General features: G+C 41.9%; 2 protein-coding genes across 7 annotated transcripts in view; one reads left to right on the forward strand and one right to left on the reverse strand.

Moving 5' to 3' along the window:
• Nucleotides 1–5,213, forward strand: part of LOC131136879 (band 4.1-like protein 1) — a 30,924-nt gene extending 25,711 nt beyond the window's left edge. For 5 of the 6 annotated variants that reach the window (XM_078797946.1, XM_078797943.1, XM_058084195.2 and 2 more), the window contains 5 exons: nucleotides 296–355; nucleotides 1,235–1,324; nucleotides 1,438–1,518; nucleotides 1,582–1,695; nucleotides 2,835–5,213. In XM_078797946.1, coding sequence (XP_078654072.1) covers nucleotides 296–355; nucleotides 1,235–1,324; nucleotides 1,438–1,518; nucleotides 1,582–1,695; nucleotides 2,835–2,840 — 351 coding nt within the window. In that variant the 3' untranslated portion in view covers nucleotides 2,841–5,213. The remainder of the gene's footprint in view (nucleotides 1–295; nucleotides 356–1,234; nucleotides 1,325–1,437; nucleotides 1,519–1,581; nucleotides 1,696–2,834) is intronic. The other variant, XM_058084196.2, reaches the window with a different exon arrangement.
• A 124-nt stretch (nucleotides 5,214–5,337) lies between these two features.
• Nucleotides 5,338–20,365, reverse strand: part of cntn3a.1 (contactin 3a, tandem duplicate 1) — a 34,101-nt gene continuing 19,073 nt past the window's right edge. The window contains exons 9-23 of the mRNA XM_058084191.2: nucleotides 19,522–19,661; nucleotides 17,509–17,638; nucleotides 16,334–16,484; nucleotides 13,027–13,154; nucleotides 11,373–11,548; nucleotides 11,151–11,268; nucleotides 10,250–10,408; nucleotides 9,965–10,114; nucleotides 9,581–9,651; nucleotides 9,281–9,515; nucleotides 8,814–8,929; nucleotides 7,842–8,028; nucleotides 7,050–7,162; nucleotides 6,726–6,894; nucleotides 5,338–6,636 (exon numbers count right to left, since the gene is read on the reverse strand). Of these exons, the coding sequence (XP_057940174.2) occupies nucleotides 6,545–6,636; nucleotides 6,726–6,894; nucleotides 7,050–7,162; nucleotides 7,842–8,028; nucleotides 8,814–8,929; nucleotides 9,281–9,515; nucleotides 9,581–9,651; nucleotides 9,965–10,114; nucleotides 10,250–10,408; nucleotides 11,151–11,268; nucleotides 11,373–11,548; nucleotides 13,027–13,154; nucleotides 16,334–16,484; nucleotides 17,509–17,638; nucleotides 19,522–19,661 (2,135 nt within the window). The 3' untranslated portion in view covers nucleotides 5,338–6,544. The remainder of the gene's footprint in view (nucleotides 6,637–6,725; nucleotides 6,895–7,049; nucleotides 7,163–7,841; nucleotides 8,029–8,813; nucleotides 8,930–9,280; nucleotides 9,516–9,580; nucleotides 9,652–9,964; nucleotides 10,115–10,249; nucleotides 10,409–11,150; nucleotides 11,269–11,372; nucleotides 11,549–13,026; nucleotides 13,155–16,333; nucleotides 16,485–17,508; nucleotides 17,639–19,521; nucleotides 19,662–20,365) is intronic.

The raw sequence follows: 20,365 nt of genomic DNA on the forward strand, positions 1-20,365 counted from the left end.
GGGATGCACTCAATTGGAATCTGATGCATGTTCAAATGAAATAAAACCATTACCATTAAGTTCCAGGACATCCAGTAAACGGAGGAAATCTGGGAGTAATTGAGGAGACCATTAAAATGTCAGTTTTTGACACACGGCTTGCGCCCCTCCCCCCCAGATTGACCGTGAATTCCTCCTCTGATTTGAGATAAATGTTTTCAATAAAAATGACTGTTGGAATTATGAGTGAATTTAAAATATTGTTTTTATTTATCAAGCAGATTCACAATTGTGTTTTTATTTTTTTTAATTGAAGGATCAGTGTATCACAAGCCTGAGCGACATGTCTTACTCTACGAGACAGAGTGTCTCCCCTGTGAGTATGAACTGCACGACCTCTCCAATTGTAACCTCGCTCTCTCAGGTTTAAACTTTCATACTTCATCCAAATATATTCATAAGTGTATAGCCATAAATTCTGCCTGGACAAAGATACTGATGTACAGAGAGGCATTGCTGTATTACAATCATTTCAATGATTGTCTGTTAATTCATACAAGAACAAAAGCATATAAGCCTTATATGATGCACTATATATATATATATATATATATATTTTTTTTATTATCATTATTTTTTAATCTTAAGAACATAGCCCGACATCACTTTCATTCTTTGCCGCTGAATCCCTGATCCACGCATTTATCACATCCAGAATCGACTATTGCAACAGTATTCTTTACAGTACAACATCCAAAACCCTCAAAAACCCTTAAAAACCTCCACTGGCTTCCCGTCCCCCAATGTAGCCATTTCAAAGTCCTTCTCATCACCTACAAAGCTCTCCAATCTGACCCCCCCATATCTCACAGACCTCCTTCATCTACACAATCCCCCACGTCCCCTTCGCTCCCTAGACTCTAACCTCCTGGCACTCCCCTGTAAGACCAAGCTCCGAACCTGGAGAGACAGACCCTTCTCCATCGCTGCCCCCTCCCTCTGGAACTCTTTGCCCCATTCACTGTGCTTGCCCTGACCTTCCCTCCTTCAAAAAACAACTAAAAACCCACCTGTTTAAATGTTTTTAATGTCCAACTTTTTATACCTGACTGCTGCGCCCCGCCCCGCTTTTAGCCTTGTTTTAGCTCTGAATGAATGTATGGATATTGTATTTTAATGCATCTTTTACTGTTTTTACGCAACTCTATTTTTATTTCTTTTTCAAATAAAACGTATCATTATTATTCCCTGAAAGGTGCATATGGGCAGTCTTGGAAGAGAGGAGTCGGGGTCGCCCATCTTCGTCACTGAAAATGTTACCTCTGCAACCACGCAGGTCACCAAGGTAGAGAATAGAAAGTACCAAACTAAGATGAGTTAACGGGACAAAAGCTGCTTTGTTCCAGCGTGCTGTATTGTATTGTATTGTTGACTGTGTAAGACTGTTGTGTACTGCAGACGGTGAAAGGTGGCTACTCGGAGACCAGGATCGAGAAGAGGATCATCATCACAGGAGATGATGACGTGGACCAGGAACAGGTGAACTGCACATTTCCATGTAAACAACATGACCGCTAAAGTCTTTGTGACGTGTGCTGGCAGGCTCTGGCCATCGCAATCCAAGAAGCCAGGCAGCAGCATCCAGACATGCAGGTGACCAAGGCAGTCGTTGTCAGGGAAACAGAATCAACCGCTGAGGAGCGACACGCATCAGGGGTACAGCCTGACCTCAATGTAACAATGACAAGATGATTTAACCTTCCTCTTGTGTTAGCTTTCTGGTATCGTCTCTTATGTTAATGGGTCGGTTTTGATCCATGTATTAAATCAGCTATAAAATACACTACAAACAATAAGTTACCATTAATTTACTTCTCATCTCTTGGTTACCTTCTTAGGCTTCCTCATCCATGAAAATATTGGTTTTAATACTTTTGGTGTGGGCATGTAGGCCTTTTTTTGTCACTATACCCCTCCATTTCAATTTCCGAAAATGATAAAATGAACCTCAAAAGAATCATATTAATAAATTGAAGGTTCTTTTGTTACCTGGCTATGACTGAGGGATATAGAACATATCTCTTAAATCATTTCGTTTTATTTATTTTCTCATTTTAGTGTTAATCACTAAATAAACATCTATGTTGTTCGGGTGAATTTTGACCCATATATATTCATGTGAAGAAAAGGTAGAAAAAGTTATTGTTTTCATTTCATTGTTATTGTACACTTACGATTTCAGTTGTGGCTCAAAATATAGCTTTATAGTCATATTATTATAACCGGGTCGAAGCCGACCCTAACAATACAGTGGTCATAATTTCAACCAGACCATTTTAAAATGTAGTAAAAATTATTTTTTGGGTTTTATTTTGTTGAAATAGAGTTTCCTGACAAAGTAAAAAGCCTTGATGCAATAAACAAATGTTATGTGATTCTTTTTATGCATTAAAATGTAAAACGGGTCGGTGCAGACCCTAACACAAGAGGAGGCTTAAAGTAGCAGTAAGGAGAATTTGTCTTTTTGCAGCTGTGGAGATGAATTTAATATAATCAGGGTTTTATGCTGCCGATAATCCATGATTGTGAGAGCTACTTTACCAAAATGGTTAAGTGCTACTCATTTTGGTAACATTTATTTTCATAGCTAATTTTAAGCCTAACAAAGCCAATAAGCTAGTTTTATCAGAACCAAAATGCTCCCCTTTTGTATTTCACAATGCATCTTTTATTTGTAGTCTTTTATTTGTAGTCTTTTCACACCATCACTGAAAACCCGAGTGGATTTTTAAAGAATTGTTCATGTCAAATTGTTACATATTGTTGCTTTATTGTTCTTTCTTTGTCACCTGTAGTCGTGATTTCCTGAGACGGGAGCGGCCAAGACGTGATTCTTCATCCCAACTGGTACTCACCACAATGGAAACAGAACTCTCTTGCAATCTAATGTCTCATATTTTGTTTTTTTCCCTGATTGAAACCATTCGTATGATGCGAACGCTTAAGGAGGGGATGCTGCCAACAAAGAATAATGGACAACTTTCCCCCAAACACTTCCCTTTCGTGTCATATTGAAAAAGGAAGAGGTGCGGTTTTTAATCCAAAAGTGCCAGTGGTAGTGTCATGTTGCAAAAAAAAAAAAAAAAGAGGAGATGGTCATGGCCTCCTCCTGTGGATGCTTCCTAATAAGTTATTCATAAAATAACCTTTTATTACTACTGAAGTGGATGAACCTGTCCCTCTCACGTTGCACCGCATCTGAGAATAGACGTCAACAGAAAAGAACAACACCGCCCTCTGGCGGTGTGTTCAGGGCACACAAGTCTGAGCTGTAGTAGATTAGTCTGTCAGGATAAGTCCCCTCTTAGTGTGTCGTGTTTTGGGTTTGCAGTAAATGTATGTGTGTGAATTCGCAAGGTGATGGATTGTACATTTGAACCCTTTCTGCCTTTTCTGAGCTGCTAATACACTTCCTGTGCCAAATGGTCACAAAATAGTGCAGCATGTACATAAATGTGTTTGAAATGGGCCCTTTCCTCCTTTGCCAGCGTAAAGAATCCAACCGCATATTTGTGTAGTAAGTAGAATAGGCTCACTGGGCTACTGTAACAGTACGATTTGTAATGTCAATCATGTTTGCATGACAGTCCCTTGCATTAATGTGTAAAGATGGAATTCAACGCAATGGGAATGACAATTCATGGATTGGAATAATTAAAAAGCAAAGCAAAGAAACAACAAAGCGCATGTCAATCATAATTGCAATCCAGATCCAAAGTCAATGAGAGCAGATTAAGCTTCCTGACAGCAAATGAAGAGGCCTCACCAAAATAAAAGTAGGAAATATGACTTAGCCAGTGTATGTAATGTAGTTAATCCCCAAATCTGTTGATTGTAGAGGTAACATGCACTTCCCAGCACTATGAGTGAACCCGGCCTATATGTCTTTACAAGATGTCTGCCTAAAAAAAACACACATTTACTTTTTATTTCATTTTCATAGCGGCTGACTAGTGATGTACAATGTACCACCAGTCACGTGTGCTGTTCTTTTAATGTTAACACTGCAGTTGACTGATTTTAGTTTGTATCAACTAGAGATGTTAAGTCCTGAAGTGCCCGAGTGTCCAAAACTTGAAAATGTGTCATGATGAACTGAACTGTCGAAAAATGCCAAGTTGATGGAGAAATGGGAGGTATTAAATATTTACATGTGTAGTGTAGCTTTTTATGTGGAGCATAGAAGGCGGGACAAAGCCATGCATACCTTGTCGATACTGTAGGTTTGGTGCAAGCCAGGGGTGGGCAAATGTTTTGACTCGCGGGCCGCATTGTTGTAACAAAATTCATGTGTTGCCACACTATATATTTTACACGTAACAGTCCACCTGGAAGTATTGTATCTGTAAAATTGTGTGTGTTGTCTCCCTTTTTTTCAGGAGCACTTTGCAAACACCACATCAAATAACCTAATTAATAAAACAGCCACTTAAACCATCAAAAGGTTGGCTCAAGCGATGATGATGTTAAGTTCAAATGAAATACTTTGGAAAGAACCGGCAGGCCGTATCCAAACACTTGGCCATCCGGATGTGGCCCCCCTGCTGTAGTTTGCCCACCCCTGGTGTAAGCTGTAAAAAGGGACCCATTATGCTCATTTTCTGCCCTTTGTATTAATTTGTGGAGTCTTATAGAGCAGCTACACACAATAACCGGTGCAGAGTGCTTTCTAGAACTTCCAGAACGTGCACCTATTCGGTGCTCCCTGCGAAAACTTTTAATTTATTCCAGCCACGGCCCACCAGGCATGCCCACTCTCCTGTTTAACATAAGAAAACAACATTCTAACTACATTTATAGGCCAGAAAAGTGGAAAAAGCATAATGGGTCCCCTTTAAAATACGGCCATGATTGATGGACACTAGGGGGCATGAGTAGCCGAACAGGAAGAGGGATTTGCATCACCACACAGCAGTCACTCTTTTTACTTTTAACATGGGACAGATTCAAGTGAGATCATCGTTCGATCTTCCTGTTTGTCATTCCTGGCCAGGGCTGACACGCCACCAGGAGCTGGGAACTATTAGACCTGCCTTTGGGTCCAGTTGAACCTTACAACTTGACCCTTCAACAAGGTCCCAAGTCTCTTTCCTGGATTGCTTCTTTCTGTCGCTTTGTGCTGTGTCATTGCTGTACATTGTCCTTGCATTCCTTTGAAATGAATCCAATAAAATAAATAAAAATAAAAACAGCAGGTGACATGCGTTTGTCTTGCTACAGCTGGTGTGAGTAGTCACTCGGGCAAGAAGAAGTATTTACTGCCTGGAGAAAATTGTCAAAAATTGCCTGGGACAAGTCAACATAAAAACAAACTGCAATAGCAAAAAACATCTAGATGCCAACTTTTTTGCCGTTAATGCTACAAATGGGGCCAAGAACTTCCAAAATACACCAATATTGAGAAATTGTTCAAGAGGGGGGTTTAGTCAAGAAACGTTGAATAAATGAAACTGAGGAGGACAAATGGCATGATGTTTATTAAAAGCTTGTTGACCACCAGAGCGTCCTGCTGGCCATTTCCATTGCAGTGATTAAACCCATGCTTGGTCACTTTTAATTTGCACTCCATTACAAAGGTCATTATGAAAAACGAGGGAAAGGAGTGTTGTTCAAGCCCATATTATCCCAGAATATGCTGTCTGGAACATACAACACAGACGGAAAAATGAAAACTTGGAACCAAATTGAAAGACTTAAGGCTCATTTGGGACCTGAGGATTTCTTAGAAACAACAATGTGGGTCACACCTCTCAGCGTGCCGTCATTATGCACTTGGTGAGGAGGGGGGGTGATGGAGGAAGGTAAGACAATGGGCTCTGTTTTCATAGACCGGATGCAGTTCGGGTTGTGGGCGGAGCAGTCCGGGTGCGCCGAGAATAGACCTCCCCCTGGCGCACCACCACGCCTATCTCAGTGCAGCCCAGTCTACCAGATTACCAAATGGGCTGCACAGTCATGCGCAGGACGAAATGACCACTGCGCAGGGTGCGCCAAGAAAATAGATCCCAATGAATCATCAGTGTTATTCACAATGGACTCACTATCAGCACTTTTGGCCTTTTTACGTTAATGGGCCTCAAACTTTGATTCCGGTCTGTTTCATGACCTGGGAAGATAAAAGCATAAGGAAGATCCAGGTAAAGTCTCAGAGGTCCCAAATTTTAGTCAAAAAGCGATGTTGGTTTCATAAAATATTCCAAAACGGTCTCAGTTGGAGAAATATGCTCACTTAAATAGAAGTTCAGTTGCCTCAGTATTTTCAATAAAAGTGCCTCTTGTTTCCATCCAGGGAAAGTCCACAAGTACCAACTCCAATATATTAGAGCCGGCAAATAACATAACCCAAAAAAATAAATAAATCCTCTTTGCAGCTATAGAAAGGACAGAAGACAGTCAGGGAAAGGAAGCTGGTAAAAGGGAAGATGAGACTTCCTGCCTCTTGTCTTTGACTGGCTGATTCTTCTCTTGATGCCAGGCTGCAGCGTGGGGTTCTTGCATACGTTTGTCATAGCGCCGTCCTGGCCGTCAGCATGAGAGCAACAAGGTTGGCCAGGGGCAGAGAGGAAGACACCGGGGCTGCCCCCATGGTGATGGAGCCTGAAAAGCACACGCGTGTAATCAGATTTCTCAGATGAAAGGATTCCATGTAAAGCAGGAAGTGGTTCCGGTCTCAGGTAGGAACCAACCTGCTATCCTGGGGATTGTAATCTGTTGGCTGCCGATGCCCTCCCCACCTTCACTGAAAGGTTTGATCTGGATGATGTAATCCTGGTGGACAGGCAGAGACAACTCTAAGGAGGTGCTGTTGGTCTCCACAACACTGGGATGGCTGTGTTTGTCCTGGCTGTACATCACCTGCAGAAGAACACGGTGGGAAAGAGGGCGAGGTCAGTTCAGGAAACAGAATAAGCCTCTGGAGACTACAGCGTCACATCATGTGTCTTTCAGGCTGGATTGCGAGCCAGAAGATAAAGTCCAGCTGTTTGTCACTTGCACTGAGATTCAGTTACCTTATAACCTGTAACTTCAGACTCATTCTCCAGAGCGTGAACTTGGTCCCACTGCAGGATGACTTTGGAGTTGGAAGTGTTCCACGTAATTTTAGCAGGGGCCAGACTGGGTGCTGTTGTGTGAGAGTAGGGGTGAGAGGCGGGAGGCAGAGGCGTTAATGAGAGTATAAAAACAACAGGCCAGCCAATCAATAAACATTAAAGTCAAGAAGCAAGTCAGCATGAAGGATATTTCTCATTAACAGGAAGAGTGTCTTTGTTTGAGAGAGGAGACATGTGGCCTATCACATAGCAACACCACTGTGACGAGGAATTGTAAACATCAGTGCTACCGTGTCCCACTGTTCCTAAACATTACTCACTGTTGGATATGTCCTCATGGCAGTATATGTATCTGCCTAAGCAAATCTTTTCTAAAATATAAATTGCAAAAAAAACGTCTGTTTTAGCGCAAGACCTAAGATAAAATGCTGAGTAGTCATGTAGTCACTTCATGAAAATTGGAAAAAAGGATGATGATTAGTACGGACCAACACTGACAGCCAGATCTTCTTTGAGCAGCATTTGCATGATGGAGTAGACAGACCGTTAAATTAGAAACCAAAAACTAACAAAGTGGAAGAGCAAGTAGCACATGCTACATGATTTTTACTCCGATAGTAAAATAATATAAAATGCAGAGAATAGATGGCCATGTCATCAATAGCAACGTTTAACCTTAAAAAAAGGAGCGAATGGTACAAAACACACATCAATGAGCGCTTTAGATGCTGCGTAATATAAAGTTCTTACGAGGTTTTTTGGTGGTGACATTGACGATGCTGCTCAGCGGTCCCACTCCGGCACTGTTATAGGCCCGCAGTGACATCCAATAGGTGCTGCTGCTGTCTAGATCCCTGATGAGTACCGATGTCTTATTCCCCACTGTCCGAATCACGCTGGCTGCTTCCTGTTTCTCCTTCACCCTCCAGTGCTGCAACTGTTTAAAACCCCCACAAATGTCACTACAGGTGGGGTTACGTACGCACCCTCATAAATGAATGAATTGCTACAAGACAACCACGTAGGACAAAGTCAGCAGTTGTTCTCTTTTTATGACGGCTTGATTTCATTCTTGTATTTTATGTTTTTATTACTGCATTCATTTGTACAATGTCAGTTCAGATCAGTTATAGCATTCATTCATTCATTTTCTACTGCTTTTTCCTCACAAGGGTTGCGAGGGTGCTGGAGCCTATCCCAGCTGTCTTGGGGCGAGAGGCGGGGTACACCCTGGACTGGTGGCCAGCCAATCACAGGGCACATATAGACAAACAACCATTCACACTCACATTCATACCTATGGACAATTTGGAGTGGCCAATTAACCTAGCATGTTTTTGGAATGTGGGAGGAAACCGGAGTACCCGGAGAAAACCCACGCATGCACGGGGAGAACATGCAAACTCCACACAGAGATGGCCGAGGGTGGAATTGAACCCTGGTCTCCTAGCTGTGACCACTCGACCGCCGTGCCGCCCCATTTGACTTATGTCAAGACTTAACCAGATGACCACCTGTATACTGTAGGTACCACATCTCCAACCCACGTGAGTTATTTGCACATTTACAATAGACGTAAAATAAATCAGAAATAAGGAAATTTTGTGATTTAAAAAACTTCACATGAATTTATGAATAAAGAGATGATCCTCTGAGAGTTTTCCAATAGTTTTCCGAGTCATACAGTTTGTACGATTGTAAGTGGGCATGTGTTGGTTTGACCTCATAGCCCAGAATGCGCCTGCGGTTGTTGCTCCAGGCCAGTGGCTTCCAGGTGACCTCCACCTCAGATGCTGATACACTTTTTGCTCTCAGCCTCGCTGGTGCTCTGTTGGGCTCTGAAACGTACACAGAGGACAGTCCAGACAGAGATAAAAAGAACATTTTTAGTGGTTAATACGTCACTGTAAATGACATGGGCTTGTTTGAGCTTCATCCTGCCGGCATGCGATGCAATGGGTGCGTTCTGCAGCCTCGTTTCCATGGAAAGCTCTTCAGTGTGTTATGTTCAATGTTTCATGCATTTACTCATCAACAAACGGTCACAAAAGGCTTGCGGTTGGAGCGCGACCCTACAAGTCAGCTGTGGAAGCCTGACTGATGTACCACGATTGTCCCACACATGAAAGTCTGCTGCACTAATTTGAGGCTATATTGTGTATGTGTGTTGCTGAACTTCTTGCACATACCTTCCTCAGCTGAGAAGATGGTAGCCACAGGACTAAAATGACCCTCGCCATTGTTGTTGTACACCCCAACTTTGATCTGGTAAGGGGAATAAGGAGGGATGCTCTCATTCTTAAAGACATATCTGGAGGCATCGGGGGAAGTGACAGCAGCCTGCATCCAGCCCTGTGTGCCGAGTGGGCGGAAGGCCACCACGTAGCCAAAACCGGGGCCACTCTGCAGCTCCTCAGGAACAGGCTAAGGAGAAATGAGGTGACTTGCAGTTCACTCACTCACACAACAATATGACTGAATGTGTTTACCTCCCAAGTGATGACCAGTTCTGAGCGTCCTCCACCACCACCGCTCACTCGAGCTGGCGTCACCCTTGGAACTGTCATGGAAAGAGGGGGGCTGGCGCTATGACATGGGGGGGACACTGGGCTACCATGAGCATGTTTCATTATTACTTTTTGAGAAATAGTTGTATCTCCAAAAGCGGGGGCTGCTACAAAAACGTTTGGGGACCACTGCTCTAGACACAGGAATGTAATGCTCCCCCAAATCAGTATAGCAGCAAATACACTGAATTATGCCATGTGGGTCCAATGCCGTGCTTGATGACTTTTCCATATCTAATGTGCTAAACTATAAAAGCAGCAGATGTTGGCGGTGAGAGGATGTTATGGCTGTGTTCCGGTACGTACGCATGTCCTTGGTGCGGGACTTTCTTGAGGCTTTGCTGGGCTCTCCTGTTCCGATGCTGTTGGCTGCCAGTACCCTGAACTCGTATTCCACCCAGGGACTTAAGTCTGTAACAGTGGCTGACAGTTGCTTCCCCCCGAGCAGCTCAGGAACTAAGAGACATGACACCACATTACAATTACAACCCATCACAACCCTGAATGATCCGCCTCTGAGTCAGTGAGGTTTTTAGGTATTCCATATGTGACTTTTCAAAAGGAGACCCGCGCCAGAGGAACCCGACCTACCGGTGGTAACTGCCTGCCACCCGAGAGAGAAGGGCGACCTGGCTTGGATGGTATAGCTGAGAATGGGGCTGTGGTTTTCCATCCCAGGTCCCCATGTCAAAAATGCAGTGGTCTCTGTCATCTCTGTCACCTGACAGTCCTGAGGTGGGCCCGGAGAACCTATAGGATAATTAGCCTGTTGTTTAGAGATGTAGTATTGTGTAATCATATCTATATTCACGGTTTTTAGAATGGGCTTCAAGCAAGAGAGTTTGCAAGCAAGTACCCACACAGTGCAATATATAGATGAAAGTATGTAAACACTATTTTTGGTTCAAATGTAAAGATGTGGTCAAACGATGACGTGTACATATCATGAGTACAAATATCGTATTTATTATGACTATTTCAGGTTGACAGTTGGGGCCTTTCTCCAGACCATGACAGCGTGGTGGCACAGCCAAATAACTTTAATTGAACTTAATTACATACGATTGTTTTGATTATCTTGGGTTCTGCAGTTGTTTAGAAATGGCTGCAGAAGACCTTGCCAGTGGGTAAAACGTGTAAATTGTCCTTCTTAGACATCCCAGTGCTGTCAAACATATCCCTCTCAGCTGACAAAGAGAAAGCAGCAGCCAATCATAATCACGAACAGGAACTTAATAGCGTTAAAAGATATTCTAGAACCTTCAGCTCCACTCATTATGGTGAATATGTATTTATTTGATTATGTCTACATCATTTTTACACTGTGTGGATAAAAGAATATTCAAAGTAAGTTCAAAGATTTTATGAATCATTGAAGATGTTTACTGTATAATCAGTCCATCCTGAAAAAAGAACAATAACTCTTATCTATAGATCAAATGAATTAAAAAATGATCACGCCGATGATAAATGTATGTCAACTTCATCTTACCTCGAACCATCACATCGGTGGCAATGGACACGCTGTCCACCTTGGTCTGAACAGCACATGTATATTTTCCAGTATGCCTCAGCTGAATATTTCTGATCATTATGTCGCCGGCAGAGCGCTGTCCAAGAAGATGATGCAGAAGACATCAATCATAAACATGAATGTGAAGTGCTTTTTGTGTGTGACTTTTACAGACAAAAACAAACATAGAGATGCGCTTACCCCCCCAACTCTTTCAAAATAATCCCCGGTGCTCCCAAAGTGGATGAGCTGCTCGTTGAAGAACCAGGTGAACTTGAGGTCCAGCGTGGGGTCATGATACACTTGGCATGGCAGCACAATACTTTCCCCCACAGTCACGTCCAAATGACCAGCCGGGCTGGTGATCGCAGTCGACTCTGGAAGCAGGAAGTCGTAGGTCAGAAAAATGCTAAATAAGCCATTTTCCTTTAGTCATGATTGATATGTTTTTTGCATGGCTGTACTTTGTGGACAAATATAAATCTTCTTCTCTCAACTCACTTACTTTTTTACATAATGCTCCATTTTTATAGCCAGAAACTTTTATGACCAGAACTGCAAATATATTTTCTTCAATCTTGTCCCAGATATTCAGCCAACTCAGAATAAATTACATTTGGCCTGCCAGTGAGCAAATATTGCATCTCTTCGGTGAGTTGAAAAATTAAAGCATGTTCCTATACATCACTGTACAGCTGCAGTGGTGACGGGGAAAAAAAACTGGGTCCAGTCTATCCGTATTTCACTTTTCTGCTCCAACACAGTCTTTAGCCTGTCTCATGTGGTTGCCCAATTTAACACCACAAAGGAGATAAATCCAGAGAGTCCAGTCTGTGATGAATTCTCCATGCTTGAAGACAAAAAAAAATAAAAAATACAAAAACCACAAAAAACTATTAAAATTAAAATTAACAAAAAAAATACTTAAATTATATTAGAAAGGCAGGAAGTGAACAAATGTAACAGTTACTGATTGCTTTGCTTCCTCCTACTCCTTTTGGACATGTGGAACTGTGAACTGATTATGTGATGCACTCAATTGGAATCTGATGCATGTTCAAATGAAATAAAACCATCACCATTACCATGTTGCAAGCGTCAAATAGACAATGGAGTCAGTGCAGCATGTCGGGGGAGTAAAGATCTATATTCAGCTCTGTCAAAACAAGGCAGGTTATTTATCTCACAGCAGCTAAGGAGAGCTGACTGGTTGCGGTGGTGCATTCTAGGTGAGTCCAGGGAAAGTTTCAGACCTCGATGCAAAATGAGAGCAACTTTCTGCCCCTGATAGCAGAGCTGCCACACTCATTTCCTTGTTATGACTGCGGGGGAAATCACAAATTGGCTCCCTCATTCGCAACATACAGTATTGCTCTGCACACCATAATCCTCATTCGGCGCAGTTCTGTTTTCGCAACACACAACAGACATTTTGCACAACCTGGATTTTAATAATGCCATCAGAATCTGCATAGAAATTGCTGTAAATTGTGTGGTTACACCTCGGTGTGCTCATTTTCATCAAGTTGCGCCTAAATACTATGTTTTCGGTTTAATTTCTCTTTCTCATTTTAGATGAATGCAGTGTAGACATAAACTCCTGATGGAATCACAAGAATGATTTACACTCTGAAAGCAAGGGATCATACAATTGGCTAGAATTTAGTAAACAAGCTAAATCAACACCAAGGTATAAGAATGCAATGAGCCTTATGTTTGGTTTCTTGCAGCCTTTGAGCATCAACTAATTGGACCGTATATCAGTCCAATCTCTAAAGGGATTTAGAACTGAGGATCGGCTGAGTGTCATGCATCTCTTACACACAAAGAGATAAATGTAAAAGAAACATCTTACCTTTCACCAAAAGGCTGCCAGTGCTGCTCGCTACACCAAACTGGTTTCTGGCAACACACGTGTAGAGACCAGCATCCGTTTTTGAAACATTGGAAATACGAAGGCTCCCATTATCCAACACAGTAACTCTGTGGGTGATAAGGAGTATATAGAGTTTATACAGCATTAGGCCCATTGGCAGTGCTGCTTTACCAGTGTTGCTTTAAGAACATTACAGTGAAATATAGCATGGCAGCATGGCTGTCAATTCACATGCATTCAAATTGCTTGGAATGAGCAAGTCCACTGTCCTAAAGCATTTTAAGTTCAGCCTGCGGTTTATCTCAGCGAATGTTAATTGGCTCCCTGTGCTGCTATGTGACATAAGGAGGACCTCAGCATTAAGTGTTACACTTTGATTACTCTGCAGTGACTTGATAAGAATAATGTACTGGCACTTTATGAGGGAATCTACTCATACTATGTCATTGTATTTTAATGGTTAATATGTAAATGATTGCTTCAGCGGTCATACACAAACTGAGGCCAAATTGTTACAACTATAATGATGAAAATGGTAATATTAATGATGATTATAATGATGGTAATAATGATAAAGATTATAACAATAATGCTAATAATGATAATAACAATAATAATATTACAATGATAATAATAACAGGGGAAAACAAGACAGTGGCATGAACATGATTATATCTTGCAAAAAGGGGTAGGCATTTAGAAGCTCTTGCTTCAGCCTTACTCCTTTTGGGCTTGTGATCAGATAGCTGAATACAAATGTAAATAATGGAAAGTAATATTTTGATTCATGTAAGAAATGCACTGCAATGATTCATATATTTGCCCACAAAAAAAAAAAAATGTGTGCGCTCACCCAATTTACTACGTCGTAATCATAAATTAAAGCAGTTCCATTGTGCATGGCTTCAAAGGCCCACTCTACTCTTAAGAATGAGGACAAATTAAGACCCATTAAAACCCATGGATGCACAGGGAGAACATGCAAACTTCACACAGAGATGGCCAAGAGGAGATTCGAACCCAGGTCTTCCCATCTCCGTACTGTGTGGCCAACATGCTCAAAATGAATCACTGCATTGCTTTTATGAATGTTTGAGACTCCAGGTTGAAATAAACACAGAAAGACAAGAACATTTTAACATTAACCTCAGAACTCTCTAGATAAATGCAGGGGCTATCTTGTTACTGCACAGCGAAGGAAAGACCCGTTGTTTGCCTTTTCTTACTCAACAGATACTGCAGTATTCTTAGCTGGTTTGTACCTCTCTGCTCCACATCCTTGAAAACATTATCCCTGGAAGATTAGAAGGAATTATAGGTATTTTAGTTCAGCCAGTGGGATGGATTACTGCTATGCCACTGTTGTAACAGCATTGGTAGCAGCTCCATTTCTGTGCAGAAGAAACTAAATTCTAACAAGCGAGGACGCAGTGGATAGGTTTGGAAGACATGCTGCTATAATGTCAAAGTCTACATTTAGTATGTGACAATTGAGAGCAGTTCTACTGGATAATATTCACACTCTAATGCTGCATTTTTCTTCCAATGTTTAAGAGGAGCCGCATGGTGGATGAATGGTTAAGCATGTAGGCCACACAGTCAGGAGATCGGGAAGACCAGGGTTTGATTCTCGCTTCATCTCTGTGTTTGCATGTTCCCCCGTTTTTTTCTCCGGGTACCAGTCCAGACAACTGGAATAGGCTCAAGCATACCAGCGACCCTAAGGATGGATGGATCTGCATGTCGTGTCCATCATTTCACAGCACCAGATGCTGATGCTATTGCTCTGCCTCAAATAAAATATCGTACAGCTTTAACAACTGTGTCCTGGGTTGCCATTGGTATTAGAGCACCTTTTCACATGTTCTAGCGGGGGGTGGGGGGGGGTGCATATGAGGAAAATCGCACTCACCCTGTGGTGTGGATATCTGAGTACAGAAAAGCTGCTGAGCCATCCTAGCAATTAATCCCATATGAAATGAGAAATGGGAATCGGCACAGGTTGAAGCAGGTGTTCTTTGCCTCCTGCTGGCATTTTCCCGCATATGCCACAATATTTTATATACACAGTTTGATAAATGAGAGGTTTTTCCAGAACACACCTGCCTATGACAATGTTCCCAAAAGAGTAATGGCAATTTCAAATTTTACAGGTCAAGGTACCATATTTCGGCTTTATAATGTGTGTGTGTGTGTATTTGTGTGTGTAAAAAATAAACATGAAGCAAATAAAAACATGAAGTGAATATTGTCAACTCTTAATGCGGATGTACAATTTGCTACATTAAGTATGCTGGAAAATACACTGACAAAATGTAATTTACCTTAAATTATGTGAAGTCTTTGAACACGCCTCATTTCTCATAATAAGATGGTTTAAAGTGGGATTCAAATGTTCTGCTACTATTAAGGAAACTGTGTTATACAAATAGATTTTTAATGGTATCTTTTAGCTCGATTTACATATTCTAGCATACCCCCGCAAATATGTACAAATAATTATTAATTATATTAATATTAATATTTTTTAATTAATAATCAAATAGAGTATAAGTGCTTATTTCAGACATAGTAGCTCATGGTGATTAACCATGATTAATTCATGTTGTTTACAAAAAAATGGTGGATGGCATCTGTAAAGCTATCATCACCACCTGGACTAGCATTCCCACTAGCCTCCTGGAAACAAATCCTGTTAATTCACTGAATGGACATCCAATAATGATCCCCTCCTTGGGAGCAATGTCTGATTAACACTTTATCTTTCTTGTCTTTCCCTGCTCACCGAGGTATTGCATTGATCTGCACAACCTGATTTCTAATAAAACAAGGCATCCACCTGGTTCCCTGGATGCCACATCCACTACCGCAGAGGAAGGTATGTTATTCAGCAGCTTGCCATTGATCGGGCCTTTTGGGGATTGCTCCTATTTCGCCTGTGTCTCACTGTTTGCCTGCACCATCAGCCACCTTGCGTTCAAATAACCCTGCAGACCTAACATGCTGCTAATGAGCTGATGGATCAGCAGTCTAGGAACGGCCAATTACCTCATGTAAACAGTGGAGGAACCTGCTCCTAGCACAACCAGCAGGCCTTAGAACAATTGAGTTAAAGGGAATGCAATTGGGAAAATGGTGGCATGCAGAAAAGGTTATGCAAATCAAAGTGTACTGCATCTGCTGGAGGTCAGTGCTTTGTCACCATGAATACCAAGCAGGCAAAAGTAAAATTACGTGTTGATGAAATGCACTGTTGCAAGTTATAAGCGTGAACACTAGCGATTACCTGTGGCTCTCTCTTAAGGCTTCCTTTCCTTTCCTCCACAAAATCACACCCCAGGGAGACATTCTGGGCTTGCATTCGATCAGAACATCACCACTCAGTCGGGCAAGAGTCTGGGTCTTCAACAAATTCTGGGAGAAATCTGGAGCGATAGCTAAGAAAAGAAAAAAAATGGAGAAGTATTGTGCAATACACAAACGAAGATGAATAAGAGACGTGGTTTGAACTACTGTCAGCAAACATGACAGGGCGAGAGCTATGAAGTACATTTGAGAGCAGTACATAGTACATAGAAATACATACATACATACATCCATTCATCCATCCATACATACATATATACATACATACTTCCTTGCACACGAGACACACATCTATACTTGCTCACACAGTCACAATCATTTTAAGAGGATTTTTAATTTGAAAGAAAGTGGGTTTCCAATGCCATGCATTTCCTCTAAAAAGGACATTATGCATGAAAAATGAGGGCTGTGAAGCAAAAATGAAAGAATACAAAATGAGAGGGCGGTTGTGTTGCTGCTCCTCAAGGCCTCAATTACTGAGGTGCTGCTTTGTATGCGCTCATGCTCTTCAGAAAGCTGTAAAATTAAATTATATTTTTTAATTAGATCAGCTAAATGCGTTGAATCACAATCTAGGTTTAAAGGGGAATTCTACTTTTTGGGGAATTTTGCCCATCATTCACAATTCTTATGTGAAACATGAACATGTATTTCTTTCCTGTTTGTGTGCATTGTGTGAGAAAACAAGTCAACATAAGCTAGCTAACAATGGACGTAATGGAAAATACAAATTTTTATCTAAAAAAAACCCCAGTAAAAAACGGCAACAGTGTTCAATTTAATTAACATACTTGTATTATTGTATATATTATTATTGTAGCGCTAACATGAAAGGCTGTTTTTATCTGGCGGACAAACCGCTCGTCTCAGCATCATTCAATCTCCAATTCCAGATGCTCGTTTGCTGTCAGCCTTTTTTAACTGGGGACTGGAACACACGTCTTATGCTGGAAGACACAGCCATCCCAATGAGTGCTTATATCGCAAGTGTTGTTGCTGTGGAACTGTTGCGCACTAGACCTGCCCAATGGCCACCATTTTCAGTCTCAAAACATGCTAACTGCGTAATTTATGCAATTGACAACATCTTCTTACCTATGACTCGAAGCTCAGTGTTGGTGAAGACTCTGCCATGCTTGTTCTCTGCCACACACTGGTACATCCCGATGTCAGCCAGATTTAAGCTATTGATGGTCAATGCTCCATTATTCACATGAATTCTGTCCTGTTTCAAACATACACATATGCCAATATAGAAATTAACAACACATGAAAGTATGCAGACAAAGTCAACGCTATATGCAAATAATCTTCATCCTGGTACTATTTTGGAGACTGTCCAACAGATATCTGGTCCTTTTTTGGTTACATATTCCAAAGGCCCAAGGAGTTGACAGAGACTGAAGAGATACATTGGTGTGAAAAAGTTTGGGCACCCCTGATAATGCATTTGACTTCTCATCCATCACTGCGTTGGTCTGCTATACGATATATTTAACTGGAGCTATGGTGTTCTATACCCAGTGCTGTTACAAATCCTTGAGACTCAGTGGTGGTTATATCCCAATATCTGGAGACAAAACTGGGATTTGCCCGCTTCCTATGCAGCATTAGTTAAGATTCTACTCTGACTCTACTCTGATAGCAGCACTATTTCAGGGAGACACCGTTGTACCCAAATTGTAGTCAGAAGACCGCATGTGTGCTGAGACTCTTGATGACTGAAAGTCGACACTTGCACTGACATGAGAGTTGAGAGCGGGTTGGGTCTTGTTTCACCCAGGTGACATTTTGAGAGACAGCCCTCCTTGGAGCCATTTTATTCTCCCAGAATGTGACAGGAAGGTGTAGAAAGATGGAGGAAAATAGGGCTGAGTCTTGAAAGGGGCCCAAAGAAAACCCAAGAGAGAGTGAGATAAAAGAAAAAAGAGCAAGATGAGGACAGATCCATTCTAATGAGGAATAACAAGTTCTCACCTCGGCCCCAACTTCTCTTGTCCTGCTACATCACTGACCTTTGGGTTTGGAAATTGATTTACTGCTTTTCCTGCCTATGGTGGCCTTTGGAAAATGGTAACTCCCCAGCTCATTAATACAGTCCCATGTACAGGGAAAGGGTTACCTGGCCAGGCGGCCATGTGGAATTCAAACTGTGCTATTTACAAATCAATCACGAGAGCTTGGTTAGGATATGTCGTGAAGAAAGACCTTTGAACAGTGTTGTGCAAGTTCATGGCTTAATACACATAGTAATATGAGTAATAGAGCACTTAATACTTCAGTGTCTTTGGTAGATGACCAGAAGAAATCATAATTGCAGACACTTGCCCTCTCACCTGATGCCAAATTTAGTCCAGAGAAAGTCGTCCATTTCAAAGTAGATGTTTTCTTGCCAAGTACAAACAACTCAGAATAATTATTTCATATCAACATGGAGTTATTTGTCTCTTTCAATAACACCAACCACGTGTAGTACAATACAATCACATTTAATACAGACTGGTCCTTACACACTGAAGGAGTTTGAAGTTGTTATTCCGCCTTCATGCAGAGATACAAATATTTTGGCATCCGTGTGGCACTTTTTCTTAATTGTGTTCTAAGTACCCAGCAATGTAGCTCTGAAAAACATGGGGACTGAATTTTGTAAGCACTTGGCACACAACAAAAGTTATGCGAAGCTATCTTGCTTGGAATTATTCATTCATTCATTTTCTACCGCTTATCCTCACGAGGGTCTTGGGGGGTCATGGAGCCTATCTCAGCTACCTTCGGGCAAGAGGTGGGGTACACCCTGGACTGGTGGCCAGCCAATCACAGGGCACATACAGACAAACAACCATTCACACTCACATTCATACCTATGGACAATTTGGAGTGGCCAATTAACCTAGCATGTTTTCGGAATGTGGGAGGAAACCAGAGTACCCAGAGAAAACCCACGCATGCACAGGGAGAACATGCAAACTCCACAGAGATGGCCGAGGGTGGAATTCAACCCTGGTCTCCTAGCTGTGAGGTCTGCGCGCTAACCACTCGACTGACGTGCAGCCTGTTTTTTGCCACATAATTACAGTACAGTGTTTCTCTCCCCAAAAGGCCCCTTACCTCCATTGGGTCCAGAGGCTCACCATTCTTCAGCCAACGGTAGGAGGATTTGGGTTTAGCGCTGGCTTTGCACTCCCACACCAGAGTATCATCAATAGACTTCTGAGCATCCGGAGGCTTCTCAGTCAAATGAGGTGCAGCTGACACAAAACAGTAAATGAACACTTATAGCATGTTGGTCACACAGTCAGTAGATTGGGAAGACCTGGACCCCCCGGACCCTGATGAAGATAAGAAATGCACATGGAGAACATGCAAACGGCACACAGAGGTGCCCAAACGGAGAATCGAACCCAAGTCTTCCCAATCGCAATCCTGACTGTGTGGCCTACATGCTAACCATTTGACCACTCAAAAGCGGCTCTGGAATTATCGTTGAAATTAACTTCACAAAAATATAGAAAAAAATGTATATATCAACAGGTAAAATTAGAGATGTCTTTTGTCTCGTCTGTGCATTGCGGAGTTGTGGCGGCGACACCAATATGTAAAGAGCCGGACTAAGTGCAGGTAAAAAGATTTTTCATGATTGCTGGTATAGAGCAGCAGGATTCCAACCAAACATACATCTCACAACGCTCAACACAGAAGGATGCCACCAGCTGAACTAAGCTTCCTTCTTCCTTCCTTATGAAACAAATCCTCCCTCATGAGATAGAAATCTACGTAGATATGATTATGCAATTTAAGCACATCCCCACCAAGTTTCCCCACAGACTATGAGCCATAACTGCAGTGTTTCTTACGATCCTTGAGTTAATCTGTGTGACAGTTTAGTTTGTTTCCACTTTCATGCCTTAGTTCCTGTTTTATGCTTTTAATTTGGTAGTGCTTCCTGTTTGGC

The sequence above is a fragment of the Doryrhamphus excisus genome, linkage group LG17 (genome assembly GCF_037039965.1).
Source record: "Doryrhamphus excisus strain RoL-2023G ecotype Guam linkage group LG17, RoL_Dexc_Guam_v1.1, whole genome shotgun sequence".
Classification (NCBI taxonomy): Eukaryota; Metazoa; Chordata; class Actinopteri; order Syngnathiformes; family Syngnathidae; genus Doryrhamphus; species Doryrhamphus excisus.